At 44.4% G+C, this 16,091-nt stretch overlaps 1 protein-coding gene across 1 annotated transcript in view; it reads left to right on the top strand.

Annotated features, from left to right (window-relative positions):
* Window positions 1–273: 273 nt before the first annotated feature.
* The window catches only part of SRD5A2 (steroid 5 alpha-reductase 2), a 28,619-nt gene continuing 12,801 nt past the window's right edge, over window positions 274–16,091 (top strand). Inside the window, exon 1 of the mRNA XM_056128574.1 lies at window positions 274–554. Coding sequence (XP_055984549.1) covers window positions 274–554 — 281 coding nt within the window. The remainder of the gene's footprint in view (window positions 555–16,091) is intronic.

Consider the following 16,091-nt stretch of genomic DNA (forward strand, 5'->3'; position numbering starts at 1 on the left):
CCAAGGACGCTTGCAGGGCGCAGGCGGGCGCACCGACCTGGGTGCGTCTAGGGGTTCGTAGAGTCGTCTCCCGGCCCCCCTCCAAACACGTTGTGGTCCCTAAGCCAACCTTCGCCCCCATCAGTCTGGGCGAGCCCGGTGGGAGGCAGCTAGGAGGGGCGGGAGCCTGAGTCAAAGGGGCGGACCCAGCTGGCTTCTGGCGCTTCATAAAGGGGCGGCGGGGGCCGCGCTCTCTCCCGCAGAGCCCACGGGCGGCAGCGCATCCCCGGCACCATGCCCGACGGCTGCCAGCAGGGTCCGGTGCTGGCAGGCAGCGCCGTGCTGGTCATCCTGGGAGCCCTGTTCCTGTACCAGAAGACGCCCCAGGTCTACGGCAAGCACACGACGAGCCCGGCGTCGGCGGTCCCGCTCCTGCCCGCGCGCGCCGCCTGGTTCCTGCAGGAGCTGCCCTCCTTCGCCGTGCCCGCGGGCATGCTGGCCCGGCAGCCCCGCGCTCTCCTCGGGCAGCCGGCCACGCTGCTGCTGGGACTCTTCTGCGCACATTACTTCCACAGGTACCGTGTGCCGGGCGGCCCGGGCATCCCTCTGCGCCGCGCGCCCCCGCAGCCCCCGGTCTCCCTGGCTCCCGGGACGCCCCCACGAGCGTGCTGCAGACCCCTCGCCCGCCCGGGCAGCGCGCGCCCAGAGGTTTATATTTTTAATTTCTTTCTTTGCGCTCGCCTGAGCCGGGCTGGCCAGTCCGGGTGGGGAAGTGCGCAGGGCAGGGCCACCGGACCCCCGATTTTCCATCGCAGACCAGGGGTCCGGGAGCGGGGTGCGGGCTGCTGTGGGCTCCCCGCGAGCGTGCGAGAGTCAGTCCGCCTCGAAGGGAAAGTGGGCTCTGGCCAGCGCGGGGCCAGCTCGGGAGGAGCAGGAACTTGCGATGCGACCCCTGGAGCCTGCACCCCCCCACCCCGCCCGCACCGAGGACCCGCGCGCACGGGCCGGTGCTCCCCAAGAGGAAGGTGAACGCGACCCCAGTTAGATGAGAACCCCAAAGGGTTCCAGCTGCAAGACCCCGAGCTCAGAAAAGCGGTGCCTCTTGATGGGAGCAGGAAAGACAGGGAACTCGGGAGTCCAGCGGTGGGAGAACGGACGCCTAACTCCCGCCCGCCCCACCGCTAAAGCCCCAGTCCCTCGCCCCCAACCAAACCAAACCAACAAATTCCCAGGGAAAAAGGAAAGGACCAGCGCGCGGTGACTCCGCGCCCCCTGCGCAGGTGTGACCATGGGCGCGCTGGCCGCCGAGAAGGGCAGCAGCCCACCAGGGAAGTGACTTCGAGAGATTCGGGCAGAGCCCAGCCCGGTTCTCATCCCACCAGGCGACCCTTCCAGGCAGACACCTCATGCCAGGAGAGAACCGTTTTGTCCACGGAGAAAGGTTGCCAAACCAAGTAGAGTAGCTTTGGAGTGAAGGATTTCTACAGATAAAACATAAAAGAAACTTAGATTGGAAACGAGGTGTAAAGAAAAATACCTCGGGGGGCTGGAGTGATAGCATAGCGGGTAGGGCGTTTGCCTTGCATGCGGCCGACCCGGGTTCGATCCCCAGCATCCCATATGGTCCCCTGAGCACCGCCAGGAGTAACTCCTGAGTGCAGAGCCAGGAGTAACCCCTGTGCATCCCCGGGTGTGACCCCCCAAAATATAAAAAAAAATTCATCAAAGTGCCAGAGCGATAGTACAGTGGGGAGGGCATTTGCCTCGTACACGGCTGATCTGGGTTCAATCCCTGGCATCCCATATGGTCCCCGAAGCATCGCCAGGAGTAATTTCTGAGTTCAGAGCCAGAAGTAACCCCTGAGTATCTCTGGGTGTGATCCAAAAAGAAAAAAAATACCCGGGGGGGGGGTAGCAAAAAGGCACAAACCTGGCCACAGGGTGGGGGTGGGGGATGGCGGGAGGGTGCCTTTAAGAAGTAGGAGGTGTACACACACAAGTTGACACCCACCTTTTCCTAAGTTCCTCTAAGCCTTGGGATCGTTTTGTTTCCTTGTTGAGATTTTCATACTGATTTTCTCTGAAGTCTCATCTTTAAAAGGATAAGCATGGGGGGTGAAGGGGACGGGAGATAGTAGAGCAGGTGGGCACTTGCCTTGCAAGCAAGGAAGCTGGTTTGGATCCCTTGCATTCCAAATAGCCACCCAAGCACCACCAGAAGGCATCCCTGAGCACTAAGCCAGGAGTAAGTCCTGAGCACTGCAGGGTATGACCAAAAAAAAAAAAAACCCAAAAACCTCCATTTACAAGAAGATTTGATTTCACAAATGGGTGCTCTTTTCTGCAAAAATTTATAACAAACCCAGGAAGAGCAACCTTGCAAACACTTAATTTTCTTCCAGATTTGGGTTTCGTTTGCACAGAAAGTTGCCGGGTGCACAGGAGAACGGATCAGCTTTTGATCTCAGGGTGTTTGGAACAGACACTTGACTGAATGCGACTCTAATCTTTTCATCTTCAAGTTAACTACTGTCTGTGGGCACCACAGTCCTTTTATGAGGTCATTTTGTCCGGGTGATTTGTGCTTTCTGACAGTCCTAGTAACAAAAAATTTAGACTTGTTTTTAAAACCAAGAGGCACTCTGCACAATTATGATAGCACTTTCACAAACCAAGAAGATAATTACCTATAAAGGGAGTGTGGCCACACTGTCCATCTTGTCTTCTTCAGTGGAAAACGTACTGTTTTAGGAAAGGGTTTGGAGCTTGGTTCTGACTTAGAGAAAGTGTCTACTGAGATCGCTTCAGAGGCAGGAAGATCAGAGACCCACCCTCCTCCCAGGGGCGCTCTGAGTCACTCTCTGCTGTTGCTCATGCCACCTCTCCTGGGTGGACACCAGTTTCACGTCCACCTTGAAGGTGAGTGAGAAACTGGAGAAAGAAAAGGTTTTCTTTCTTTTTTTCTTTTCTTTGGGGGGCACACCTGGTGATGCTCAGGGGTTACTCCTGGCTCTGCACTCAAGAATTACTTCTGGCAGTGCTCAGGGGACCATATGGCTGAACCCGGATCTGCCGCGTGCAAGGCAAATGCCCTACCCGCTGTGCTATCGCTCCAGCCCAATGATACTTCGAAATAAATGAATCCTCACTAAAAGAAAAAGAGAAAATTCAAGTAGTTGAAAATTTCAGCTAATTTCAGCACTTAGGTATGTTCTGGAGCATTTCTGTCAAGACTTACTTTTCTTAGTAGAAGTTCATATTTGTCATATTTGTTTTTTCCTTTTACCTATCTATATTTTATAAGTATTATTCCACATTGTCATTTTGGTAAGTATTTTTATAAATATCTAATAACTTCTTACTCCATCCCGTGCACAAACAATAGTTTGTTTGTGGAGAGTAAAGAAAATCATGACATACAGTTTTTCATCTAAACTATTTTTAGAAGATAAGGCTATTTTCTTAGACAAGACTCCCGGGGCAGTACATAGGCAGTGAGTATTCTTTTTTACAGTATTAAGGTTTTGGAGTTATTTGGTTGGAATGAGGGCACACTAAGGAAAAAGCATAAATTTGTCTTGATTTTCCCCTGTTCTATTGATCTATAACATAAAGACTAAGAAGGGGGTACAAAGACATAGACTTAAGAGAAAGCCTAGTTTAAGTGTGACTCAAATTCTTGAAAATGATCTCTTGAGGACTGCTCAGAATAGCAACATGTCCTATGAACAAAAAACTCTTTGTACTTCCGATATATACAAAAGTGACTTAAGAATTATTGTTTCATTTCTCAGAACTGTGCCCCCAATATACAGAAATGTGCTGTCCATAGCTGGTACACATTGAAATTAGTCAAATGAGTGAATGAACACTGATTCTGACATCCGCATAGGCGGTTAGGACTGTGGGAGAGTAGCTCAAGTTTGCATGGCCATTTCAATTGGATCATTCTGCCGATTTCAGAATCAATAGTTGTAGACCTTGGGACGGGGTAGCCACATAGAAATGATTGCTGTGCAAACATGATGCCTAGTCCTGTTGCGAGTCTTTGGAATCAGTTCTTTCTCTTCTCATTGACTTTGATGATAGCTCAAGAATGACCTTTTGCCCACTCTCTCTGATTACTCTTCATTTTGCTGAGAGGACTTGTCCTGTGCAGTGGTCATCACACCATCTGTGCTAAAAGCAGCAATGTTTTTAAAACAATTGAGTATTCATGATAGATCATTACAAAGCTGTTCATGATTGGGTTTCAATCACCAACACTCATCCCTCCACCAGTGTGCATTTCCCACCACTGATAGCCCCCGTTTTCTTTTTTTATTTTTTCAGGATATTTCATGAGTATATTCTTTTTTTTTTAAATTCTTATTAGCGAAACACCCTGAGGTACAGTTGTAGACATACAAATTTTTGTGCTTGGGTTTCAACTGTACAATGATCAAGTACCCATCCCTCCACCAGTGCCCATTTTTTACCACCACTGATCCCAGTATCCCTCCCACTTCCCCATCCCCCCACCCCCCCTGCCTCTGTGGCAGGGCATTCCCTTTTGTTCTCTCTCTCTCTCTCTCTCTCTCTCTCTCTCTCTCTCTCTCCTTTTGGGTGCTGTGGTTTGCAAAGAGGCATTGAGTGGCAATCATGTTCGGTCTATACTCTACTTTCAGCATGCATCTCCCATCCTGAGAGGATCCTCCCAACACCCTTTATTTGGTGCTCCCCTCTCTGTCTGATCTACCTTCTCCCTCAGCATGTGCGGCTGGCCTCCAAACCATGGAGTGAGCCTCCTGGTACTTATCTCGGCTATTCTTGGGTGTTAGTCTCCTATTTTGTTACCTTATGTTCCCCAGATGAATGCAATATTTCTATGTCTGTCCCTGTCTTTCTGACTCATTTCACTTAGCATGAGACTTTCCATGTAGTACCACTTGTATGTCAATTTCACGACTTCATCTTTTCTAACAGCTGCATAGTACTCCATTGTGTAGATGTACCAAAGTTTCTTTAACCAGTCATCTGTTCTCGGGCACTCGGGTTTTTTTTTTCTTCCCAGATTCTGGCTATTGTAAAGAGTGCTGCAATGAACAAACAAGTGCAGAAGTCACTTCGACTATACTTTTTGCCTTTCAAAAGTATATATATATTCCCAGGAGTGATATCCCCCGTTTTCTTCCCACCATCCCTGAAAACCCCTCGCCCCAGCCTGCCTTTATGGCAGGCCCTTTTCTGTATTCTTTCTCCTTTTGTGCATTATGATATGCAGTAGAGGTGAAGGATAACATTGCTTTGTCTTTTCTCCCTTTCTCCACAAGGAACTTAGGTTTATCAGGTTACACCCATCACAGTGCTCCCAAGTCACTCCCATTCCTTTGTTTACCTGTAACCACTTCTCTATACTCTCTTCCCCAACCAGATAATCAGCTTTTTCTCCTAATCAGAATCTGTTAATTTGTAAGGTCAGATCCTTCTAGGACACTGAAATTGTATTGTAAGTTAATATTGCCTTTCTCCTCTCCTTATGTCTTTTGAATAGTTTACTTTAAAGCAATGTCTTTTTTTGTATAGATACAGGAAGACAGTTAATATTATGCTTTGTAACTTAGGATTTAATTTGCTTTGAATATTATTCACTCCCGGGCATCTGCTTTCTTGACTTAAGCCTCAGTTGCCCTTGGTTCCTAACACCCCCAAAGCAGGGTCCCGATGAGGGACCGAATGGACCCAGGGCAAGTGGTGAGCTACCCTGGCATCGAAATGGGCCAGGCCAAAGTGCCACGATTCTTAACTATAAGTTAAGAACTTGATCATAGATAAATGCTGTCATGATCCAAAAGTAACAACGGGACTAGGACCCTGCAAGGGATAGGAAAGACTATCTGGCCTGAGCACTGTAGTCTGAGATCAAGATGGCCCTAGGAGAGCAATTCTATAAGTTTAAGGTATTTCTTACTGTATCCATACAAAATGATTTATGTTATGAATGCTTATACGTTTGTTGGACAAGGAGAGGAGAAACACGCCCAGAGGATTCTGCTCTAGGGTGGGTTGTCCTGCTGAGAGAGTCTCTGTCTTAGAAGCAGCTTTCCCCGAGGGAAAGAATTTTACCCCTATTGATTGTGACCACACCTATGTGTAATTATTACCCCAACCCCTCATGTTTTGGGACTTAACTAGACTGTAAGAGTGGGCTGGAGAATTGGGATCAGAATACAAACTTCAGAAGGAGAAGGAGAGAGAGGATCCAGATTCCAGAGCTAGAAGGAGGATGAAGGGGGATCGAAAAGGAGAATGAAGTAGCATGGGGGAGGAAGAAGCACAAGAAGAGGCAGAGGAGAGAGACAGGAATGAATGGAGAGAGGATTGGAATAAACTGCAACTAAGACCAACCAGCCTGGCCCTCGTTCCTTCCTTCACCTGCCCATCGCCATCAACCTCCCCAGGGTGGGGGAAGTGGCGTGAGACTTCCAAACGCAGGCGGTGGGAGAGGTAGACCGCCGCCGCTGCTGTCTTTTTTGAGTTTACACATAGAGGTACTAAAAAGTCATCGTGTTTGTTCATGGTTTGTTCAGTATTTTTATTGAGAAGATAAGACTGGAGTAGCTTTTCTAATTGGGTGGCAGCTTTGGGGTATGGACGTGACTGTTGAGGTTTCTGGAAATACAGGGAGAAGGGGGGAGGTAGCCTATCCTGACTGCAAGAAAGTCAGAGATTTCAGTCACAAAACTTGTATACCTGAATTTTTAACAGATTATATCTCGGTGAGGTCCATCATGAGAAGGTGGAGGGGATTTTGCATTGTGGAAGCAAGTGGCTGCTGGGGGCTCTGCTTGGGCAGGCACCAGGCTGACCCTCCCTCTTCCAATTTATTGCAGTCTGTTCATCCTTGCAGGGGTCTGAGATTAACTGCAACTTTAGATATCTTTCGAGATTCATTTATGGGTCTCTGAAGCAGGGAGGTTGAAGAACTTACATGGTGGCGATGGTGTTGGTTTGTGGGGCCAGAGCTTCCAGGAGTGTAGGGAATTCGGGGAGGTAGCTGAGGAAGCCTAGAGATTTCAGTCACAAAACATGCATAGCTGAATTTTTAACATCTTGGTGAGGTCCGTCTTGCGATGGAGGTTTATTTGTGCATCTCCAAAGCAGGACTGATACATGAACTTGTATAGCTGAACTGGAGGTGGGCGTGGCTCTCACCTAACTTTTGGCCATTTAGTTTCTCAGGAAACTTAGTTCTGAGTTGTTGGGGTTCAACCAGAGGCACAGCTGAAATATTTGAGTACCAGGAAACCTGAAGACACCATCAGGATGTTGAGCAATGTCTTTCTGAAGTCTTGAATGTGACCTTGGCATTTGGATGAGAAAGGAAATCTCAGAAAAAGCTGTCTGTATTGTAAAATGTGGATGAGCTGTGTTCTCTTCCATAAGTGTCCAGAAACAAAGATCAATACAAGTAATAGCATCTGTTTGACTTAGAGATAACTTTTCCAGGGAATATTTGACTAAAGGAACCAGATTTCCTAGTGAGCCATGTGCAAAGATGGTTCCTGGAAGTTGTCATTTTATTTTATTGACCAGTTTATTCCAAAACAGCTTGAATTTTTCCATGTCCTTAAGACTCAGGGTAGCATACTTTCTTATAAGAAGCTTTTTCTGAGATCCTTCCTGGTAAATCCAGGCATGATGCCATGATGCCATCTCTAGAACTTTCCATAGCAGCCATAATTGCCTCACACAATGGGTCAGACAATTATCTGGTTTTAGGATTCATTCTTATTTGTCCAACGTCCTCAATTTACAGAAACAAAACACCAGAAATTTGAATAAATTAGGGGCAAAAGGAGAAGCACAACTCCAGTCTCCCATTACGCCCTGTTGATGCTCTTCCTGTTCCCAAGAGGTACAGATGCCTCAAATGATTAAAATTAATCGAATATCCTAAAAAACCTGTTCTTTGGCTGAGATTATAAAGATGATTAATACCCTCTGTTGAAATCAATGAAACCAAATATCTTCTCTTACAGACTGAGAAGAAAGGCCAAACCAATAAATCTCATTTTTGTGGTCATTTAACCAGGCATTCAGCACATTTATGAGGCATAATTGGAACCAATTAAGAAGAACTAAAGCATTATTTAGATGGGGGGTGTCAGAAAACTTTTTCTGTAAAAATTTTGAACAAATTTTTTAGGTTTTGCTGTCATATAGGTTTTGCTAAAGTTACTCACCTCTGTAGATGTAGCATAAAAGTGGCCATAGATAAATGTACACAGATGAAAATTGTTGTGGCTTAATAAAGTTATTGATAAGATTAGCCAGGGAACTGCCTTTGGGCAGCCTTTCCTTAAGAAATGTGTATGTGCTTAGTTAGTTTTACACAAGGTGACCTGGTAATTCTACAATAAAATTTTATTGTGGAGTAATCAGTGATCATATGCCAAAAAATTTACTATACCTTTAAGTAGAAATTTGGTGCTGAATATTTTCTGGGAGTTTCTGTGTTCTAACTTTTTTCAAATCTGAACCATTGTAAGAAATTGGAAGAGTCTTGGAAATTATTCTCAAGATTGGATGATATTGTAAGGACATATGAGAGCTATAGAATGATGCTTGCCAAATCTAGACAAACTTTATAGATATTGACTCCTATTGAATTGAAGAATAAACAGCTTATTTCTTGTTTTATGTCTAACTTACAGTCATTTAAAAAGAATGAACAAGATAAGGAAATAATGATTCAAATTAGTAAGGTATCATGGATGCAGTTTTTGTGATGAGGAAGGAGCAGAGTGAGACCTCCTGGTTTTTCTTTTATTTTTTGGGGTGGGGGGCGGGGGTGGGAAGTGAACTATCCCAGCAGTGCTCAGGGCTTACTGCTGGTTTTGTGCTCAAAAAAAAATTTCTGGCAGTGGGGGACCGTATGTTGTGCCAAGGATTGAACTTCGGATCAGCTGCTGCATGCAAGGCTGGCATCGTACTTACACTATCGTCTCTCCAGACTTTGTACTTTATACCTTATACTTTATCAGAACTCCATTTGCTCATAACTATGCCAGCTTACACCGGGGACATAAAAGATGTTCCACACCAGGTGTTTGATATCCAGGCAGAAAGGCAGGAAAGAACTGTCACTGTGTGCTTATTACTCTTCTAGTGTCACAATAATGTGCCACAGTGATGCCAAAGTTAGACTCCGAATAGGCGGGACAGTATAAACAGGGCCTTAGTGCACTTAGTGCACTTACGGGGGCCACAGTGATGCCTCTAAACCCTGCTGGAGGTTCTGGTGTCTGTTTGGGTGTGCAGGACCGAGAGAAGTTAATGGGTGTGTTTGAGGGAGTCCAATAAATGTCACAATGCTTCCCCGCCCAAGTTCTATGGAAGGGCATTCACCAAACAGGAGTGGGAGCTTAAGTGGTTTTGGTGACTAGGTAGGATATAAAAGTCACATATTGATTTCTTTCAGAGCCTAGTATTTGGTTCCGGAACCTGGGGTACTTTCCATTCTGCTTTTTGATTTCTTGCCACGCGTAGCAATGGGGACATTAAAGCCTGAAGTCAAGTTGTGGAATATGTTTTTATGCTCAGCCCAGGATCCCTTAACACGACTCAGCTCGCGATAGGAGCTCTCAAATTTTAAACTCTCTGAACTCGAGCCAACAATGCAATTTGCCTTACATTGGGCTGTGGAAGGGGAGAAAGGGAAAAGTGAAGGCAATGAACATTGAGGACCTGGTGTTCTAGGAATTAGATGATGTGTTTTACATCGGTTCTCTTGTTTGTTATTGAGACGATCGTTTATATTGCTTCCCAACTGGCTGCACTTTATACGATGCAGTTATTTCTGGGGATGAGTGGAGTGATGATGGGTAAGCACCTGTCTGCAAAGGATGATCTCTTCCCAGATGTGTTGGTGAGAATGTGGTGATCAGTCAGGAAATGGGTCTTTTTAGTTGGTGCTGACTTAAAATTGTTCTCTACTCCATATACTCCATCTTCAAGGACCTCACTCTTCTAAATTCCAAATATCTTTTGATTTTATGCCTTAATATCTGAAACCAATCTCACTGTCCTCACTGTCCTCCCGTTGTTCAACGATTTGCTCGAGCGGGCCCAGTAACATCTCCGTTGTGAGACTTTGTTGTTACTGTGTTTGGCATATCGAATATATCACAGGTAGCTTGCCAGGCTTTGCCGTGCGGGCGAGATACTCTCGGTAGCTTGCCAGGCTCTCCGAGAGGGGCGGAGGAATCAAACTCGGGTTGGGCCATGTTGGCTGCGTGCAAGGACCTAACGCTGTGCTATCGCTTCAGCTCCTGAACCCAATCTATAAATGTTAAATCAGACCAAGGTGATTTTGAAAATTCTTCCATTATATTTGTTCCATGTTGTCAAGGTTGTGCGGAGAGTGGTCTCAGCATGGTGGTGGCTGGTCCTGGAGGTCTTCGGCTGCCGGAGCCCTGGTCGGGGCGGGGAGGAAAGCTCAACCCGCTCCCCTCCAAGGGGCCCTGGCGAGGAACACCCAGGCGCGGGGGCAGAAGACTGCACTGTTCTCGTCCGGGATCTGGATTTTATAGTCTCTGAGTCTTGGCCGCTGATGGGATTACACGGCGCCAGGGGTACTGGCAGAGGGACAAAGCCATGCGGGTTCCGGGGCTGAGACCTCCAAGCCTACTCGGATTGGAGTCGAGCATCTTCCACCCAGATCCTCCAAATTCCAGTAGGCGAGGGTCACACCCACCACCTGGCCCCCTGGCGCCGTGTAATCCCATCAGTGGCCAAGACTCAGAGACTATAAAATCCAGATCCAGAACCGCGAGGCCGCATTTGCGGCCGCGCGGCATCTTATCAGAACTTTTTTTTAATGACATCTTATTGTCTCATTCCTACTTTGGACAAACTTGCAGGCTATTGAATGTAGCCTGCCCACAGGGCAGAGTCTGGCAAACTCCCCGTGGCGTACCAAATATGCCAAATACCAGTAACAATGATGGGTCTCATTCTCCTAAAGAGCCTTGAATATAATCTCAGGGCTAGGATGAAAGAGACGTTACTGGGGCCTGCTCGAGGCAATCGACGAATAACAGGATGATGAAATGAAATGAAATGAAATGAAATGTCAAGGTTGACTTAAAAGTCACCATGAAAAAAAGAGGCTTTTGGCATTTTTTTTAATCTGACCATGAAATATTCCCAGAATTCTTCTCTGTGAAGAGAGGGACAGACATAGAAAGATTGCACACATCTGTGGAATATAAAGTAACAGAATGGGAGACGAACACCCAAGGATAGTTGAGATAAGTACTAGGAGGTTTGCTCCATGGCTTGGAAACTGGCAGCGGATGCTGAGGGAAAAGGCAGCTTAGATAGAGAAGGGAACACCAAGTAAAGGGAACAGCATGCTCAGGATGGGAGATGCTGCTAAAAGTAGACTATAGACCGAACATGATGGCCACTCAATACCTCTATTGCAAACCACAACACCCTAAAGGAAAGAGAGAGCAAAAGGTAATGCCCTGCCACAGAGGTGGGGTGGTGGGGGGATGGAGTGGGGGGTGGGAGGGTTACTGAGATCATTGGTGGTGGAGAATGGGCACTGGTGGAGGGATGGATATTGTTGTATAACTGAAACCCAAGCACGAAAGTTTGTAAGTCTACAACTGTACCTCATGGTGTTTCACTAATAAAAATTAAATTAAAAAAAATCTTTTCTGTGTTCATCCTCTGTTCCTTGCTTCATTCTGCCTCTATCTGTCCCCTAAAAGCAGCAATAATGCTCTTCAGTGTAATAGTGATGCTCTTTGTTGGTCAAAAGTTATATGCATGGTAAATTTTAAAATTCAGTATATTTTGTAAATCATGGCACCTAAATGAAAAGAAATGTAGTGTTTGGCTCTTTGCTCTCTTACTGAGATTGAAAATTCTTTATGTAGTTTGAATATAAATCCTTTACCAGATATATGCTTTGCATCTATTTTTCTGTAGTTGATGTGGCTTGTCTATATCATTTTATTAATGGTGCCTTTTGAAAAACAGACATTTTTGATGAAGTCTACCTTTCCTGTTTTTGTATTTTTGTTGTCATATCAAAGAAACTTTTGCCTAACTGAAGATTGCAAGAATTTTATGTGTCTTTGTGAAACATTCGTAATTTCGGGTTTTATGTTTATGATATATTTTGCATTGAGTTTTATAAGATTAGAAGTCATACTATGAATCAAATAATTTTTAATGTTATTTGTAAGCCAGTATCAGTTGTTGAAAAATATTTTTATTTCTATGATGAATAGTCCTGTACTTCTCATATGAGCAGATATTTGACTAGAAAAAAACATGAATGGTAAATAAGACCATGAAAAGGTGCTCAACATCATTGGTTATTCGGAAAACGCAAGTTAAACCACAGTGAGATATTAATAGCATCCACTAGAATTGCTAAAGTGAAAAACACCTGACTACACCAAATGTTGTAATGCTTGTAGGGAACTAGAACTCTTATACCTTGTTGATGGAAACGTACAATGGAAATCAATCTAAAAATGTTTTTGGTAGCCCTTCAAAAAGTTAAACATTAACCCGAATCCACTTTATGACTATAAAATCCAGTTCCCGGAACCACACGGACGCATTTGTGGCTGCGCGACATCTTATCAGGACATCTTTTTATGACATCTTATTATCTCATTCCTACTTTGGACAAACTTGCAGGCTATCGAATGTAGCCTGCCCACAGGGCAGAGTCTGGCAAACTCCCCGTGGCGTACCAAATATGCCAAATACCAGTAACAATGATGGGTCTCATTCTCCTAAAGAGCCTTGAATATAATCTCAGGGCTAGGATGAAAGAGACATTACTGGGGCCTCTCAAGGCAATTGACGAATAACAGGATGATGAAATGAAATGAAAAAAAATTGCTAACTGTTTTTCCTAGAAAAGTAAAAGCACATTAAAAAAAAAACTGGGGCTGGAGCACAGCAGGGCATTTGCCGTGCACGCAGCCGACCTGGGTTCTATTCCTAGCCTTCCCTGAGCACCGCCAGGAGTGATTCCTGAGTGCAGAGACAGGGGTAATCCCTGTGCATCACCGGGTCTGACCCCAAAAAACAAACAAACAAAACATATATTTTTTATTGACTCACCACGAGCCACAGTTACAAAACTTTCATGTTTGAGTTTCAGTCATACAATGATCCAACACCCATCACTCCACCAGTGCGCATTTTCCACCACTGATGTCCCCAGTATCCCAGTGTATATTTCCCACCACCAATGACCCCAGTTTCCCTCCTGCCACCACCACTATCTCCCACTATGCCACAGACTGCCTCTATGGAAGACACTTTTATTGACTCTCTCTTTTTCCTTCTCTCCATCCCTCCCTCCCCACTCTCTCCTTCTGGTCATAATGGTTTGCAGTACAGGTACCAACAGGTTATCATGGTACCTATACCATGGTACCTCTACCTACTCTCAGCAATCAATTTTTGTCCAGAGTGGTCATTTCCAACTATCATTGTCATGGCGGTCCCTTCTCTACCCTAATCGCCCCCATCTACTTGTGGCAAGCTTCCAACAATGGACCAGTTCTCTTGGCCCTTATTTCTACTGTCTTGGGATATTGATATCATAATTTTTTAAAAAATATCCCACAAATTAGTGCAATCATTCCATGTCTGTCTCTCTTCTTCTAACTTATTTTACTTAGTATGATATTCTTCATGTTCATTCATTTATAAGCAAATTTCATGACTTCATCTTTCCTAACAGCTGCGTAGTATTCCATTGTGTAGATGTACCATATTTTCTTTATCCAGTTGTCTATTCTTGGGCACTCAGATTTTTCTTAATATTGGGTTTTATATGTATCTATATATATATATCTATATATAATTTTAGGCACCAAAATTTACAATGTTACTGGTAGAATTTAATGAAAAAAATGTTCAATCCCACACCCTCCACCAGAGTGTCTGCTTAACTCCGCCAATTGTCCCCATGTCCCTCTCCTCCACATCATCCCTTCATTCTGAAGATGAGTTCTAACAACATTGTTTATTTATACTACAAAAAACTTCAAGATCTTGCTTTTGTTTTTAATATAAATCAGCTTTTCCAAAGTGGGTCATGTTCCAAAAATGTTAGATCTTTCCCTCCTCCAGAAACGGGGGCAGTGTCAGTTGTCCACTATAGTCCCCTGGATGCCACCCCAATGAGGAGAGAGCAGGGACGAAGGAGTCTCTGTGGGTCTGGGGAAAGAGCAAACTTGTTTGTCCGGAGGATGTGAGAACTGACTTTCTTCTCCTTTCCTGGACAGAATCCAGGCAGAGGATTGCAGTGCCTCTTGGAGTCTAGGAGTTCTAGGAGTGTAGTTGTTGGTGATATGGGGCAAGGGCCTCCTGTTTTTCTGGTGGGGATGCAGTAGGGAAGCTATTTTCTTCGTGTTTTTTCTTGCGAGTTTTCTTCTTTTTCTGGCAGTGTGGCTAGTGGGAGTAAGTTTCTCTTGGAGCTTTTGGTCTTTGCTTGTGGACACTGAGTGTTTGCTAGTTCTTTGTCCTCTACATACTAGAAAGATGAGGCCAATGGAACCCAGAGAAGTTACTGCCTTTTCCTTCAAGTCCCATGTCTCCAACCTGGACCAGACTCAGGTTTTTGGAAGCATAGGGCATCATGGATTTGTCTTTGGATACATTAAGGCTGGAATCCTTTAAGCTAGATGTTGAGTAGGGAGTTGGCTGTCTGAGTCTGAGGCCAAGGTCTCCAGGTATTTGTCTGAAGACAAAAAATTGGAAGTTGTTATTCTACAGATGATATCTGGAGATTGATTGGCTGTCAGCACAGAGATAGAGGCTCTAAACAAAGAGGAAAAGATATCTGGGGCACACCAATATTTAGAGGTCAAGAGGATGAAGAGAAAGCAGCAAAGGAAAATGATAAATTAGTCAAGAAGGAGAAAAGAAATAAGGGAACGTCATGTGCTAGAGACAAGTTAGAGAAAGTGATCCCCAAAAGTGAACTTATTGACTTGTCAAATAAAAACAGTACTAAAGTTTTTTTCTTAGATTTGAAAATGTGGAAGTCTTTGGTGACATGGCCAAAATAAGTTTATATAGCTGGGTAGGAGGAAAGATTGGAGGAGAAGGCATAGAGATAATAACAAACATATATAACGCTTGGAGAAATTTTATAACAAAGAAAAATGGAAAACTGGGATAGCAAATGAAAGGGAGATGAAGTAGAGGAAGGAGTTATTACTACATATAATAAGTAACTATATACCTGGAAGTCTTGTATTTAGAGATAGAATTTAAATTTATTTTGATTGACAATGAAGTATGAAATTTCATCTAGTAAAAAGTCATCATTAGGCTTGGTAATCTTAGCAATAGTTTCATATTTAAAGAAAGCTTAGTTAAATATGAATGTTCCATGCAAACTATATCATTTGAAAGGAGGCTTCTTTGGTTTAATGTGGATTTGCAATTTCAGTTAACACTTTCCAATAAGACTCCCTCACGAATGAATATTTGCTTAGCAGTGAGAGGGAACTTTACAGTAGAGTATTAGTCTCTGAAATAAAACAATACTAAAGAATGAAAATTTACAATAGAAGGGCAAGGAAACTGAGTGTTATGACTAATGTGGAGTGTGTGATAGGAAGATTGATACTATGGATTTGAATGGAAGAAGACAGTAGGACTCTAGGACCAAATAATTATGGTATTTTATTGCACAAAATTTGGCAACCACTGTCTGTCCCTCTTCTTCTGACTTATTTTAGTCATCATGATTCTCTCTAAATTATATATGTACATACATATGTATGTATACATATGTGTGTATATATATATGTATGTATACACACACCATTGTCCCTAAATTTGTTTGGAAAATGGTTCCTACATTTAAGAATGCAATAAAATAGCATTATATTTGGACAATGGTTCCTAAATTTAAGAAACTTTTTCTTTTGGGGGGGCTTTTTAGTCACACGGGTGATGCACAGGGGTTACTCCTGGCTCATGTACTCAGGAATTACTCCTGGCGGTGCTCGGGGGGCCATATGGGATGCTGGGAATCGAACTCGGGTCGGCCACATGCAAGACAAACACCCTAC

The sequence above is a fragment of the Sorex fumeus genome, unplaced genomic scaffold (assembly GCF_029834395.1).
Source record: "Sorex fumeus unplaced genomic scaffold, SorFum_2.1 ptg000006l, whole genome shotgun sequence".
Taxonomy (NCBI): domain Eukaryota; kingdom Metazoa; phylum Chordata; class Mammalia; order Eulipotyphla; family Soricidae; genus Sorex; species Sorex fumeus.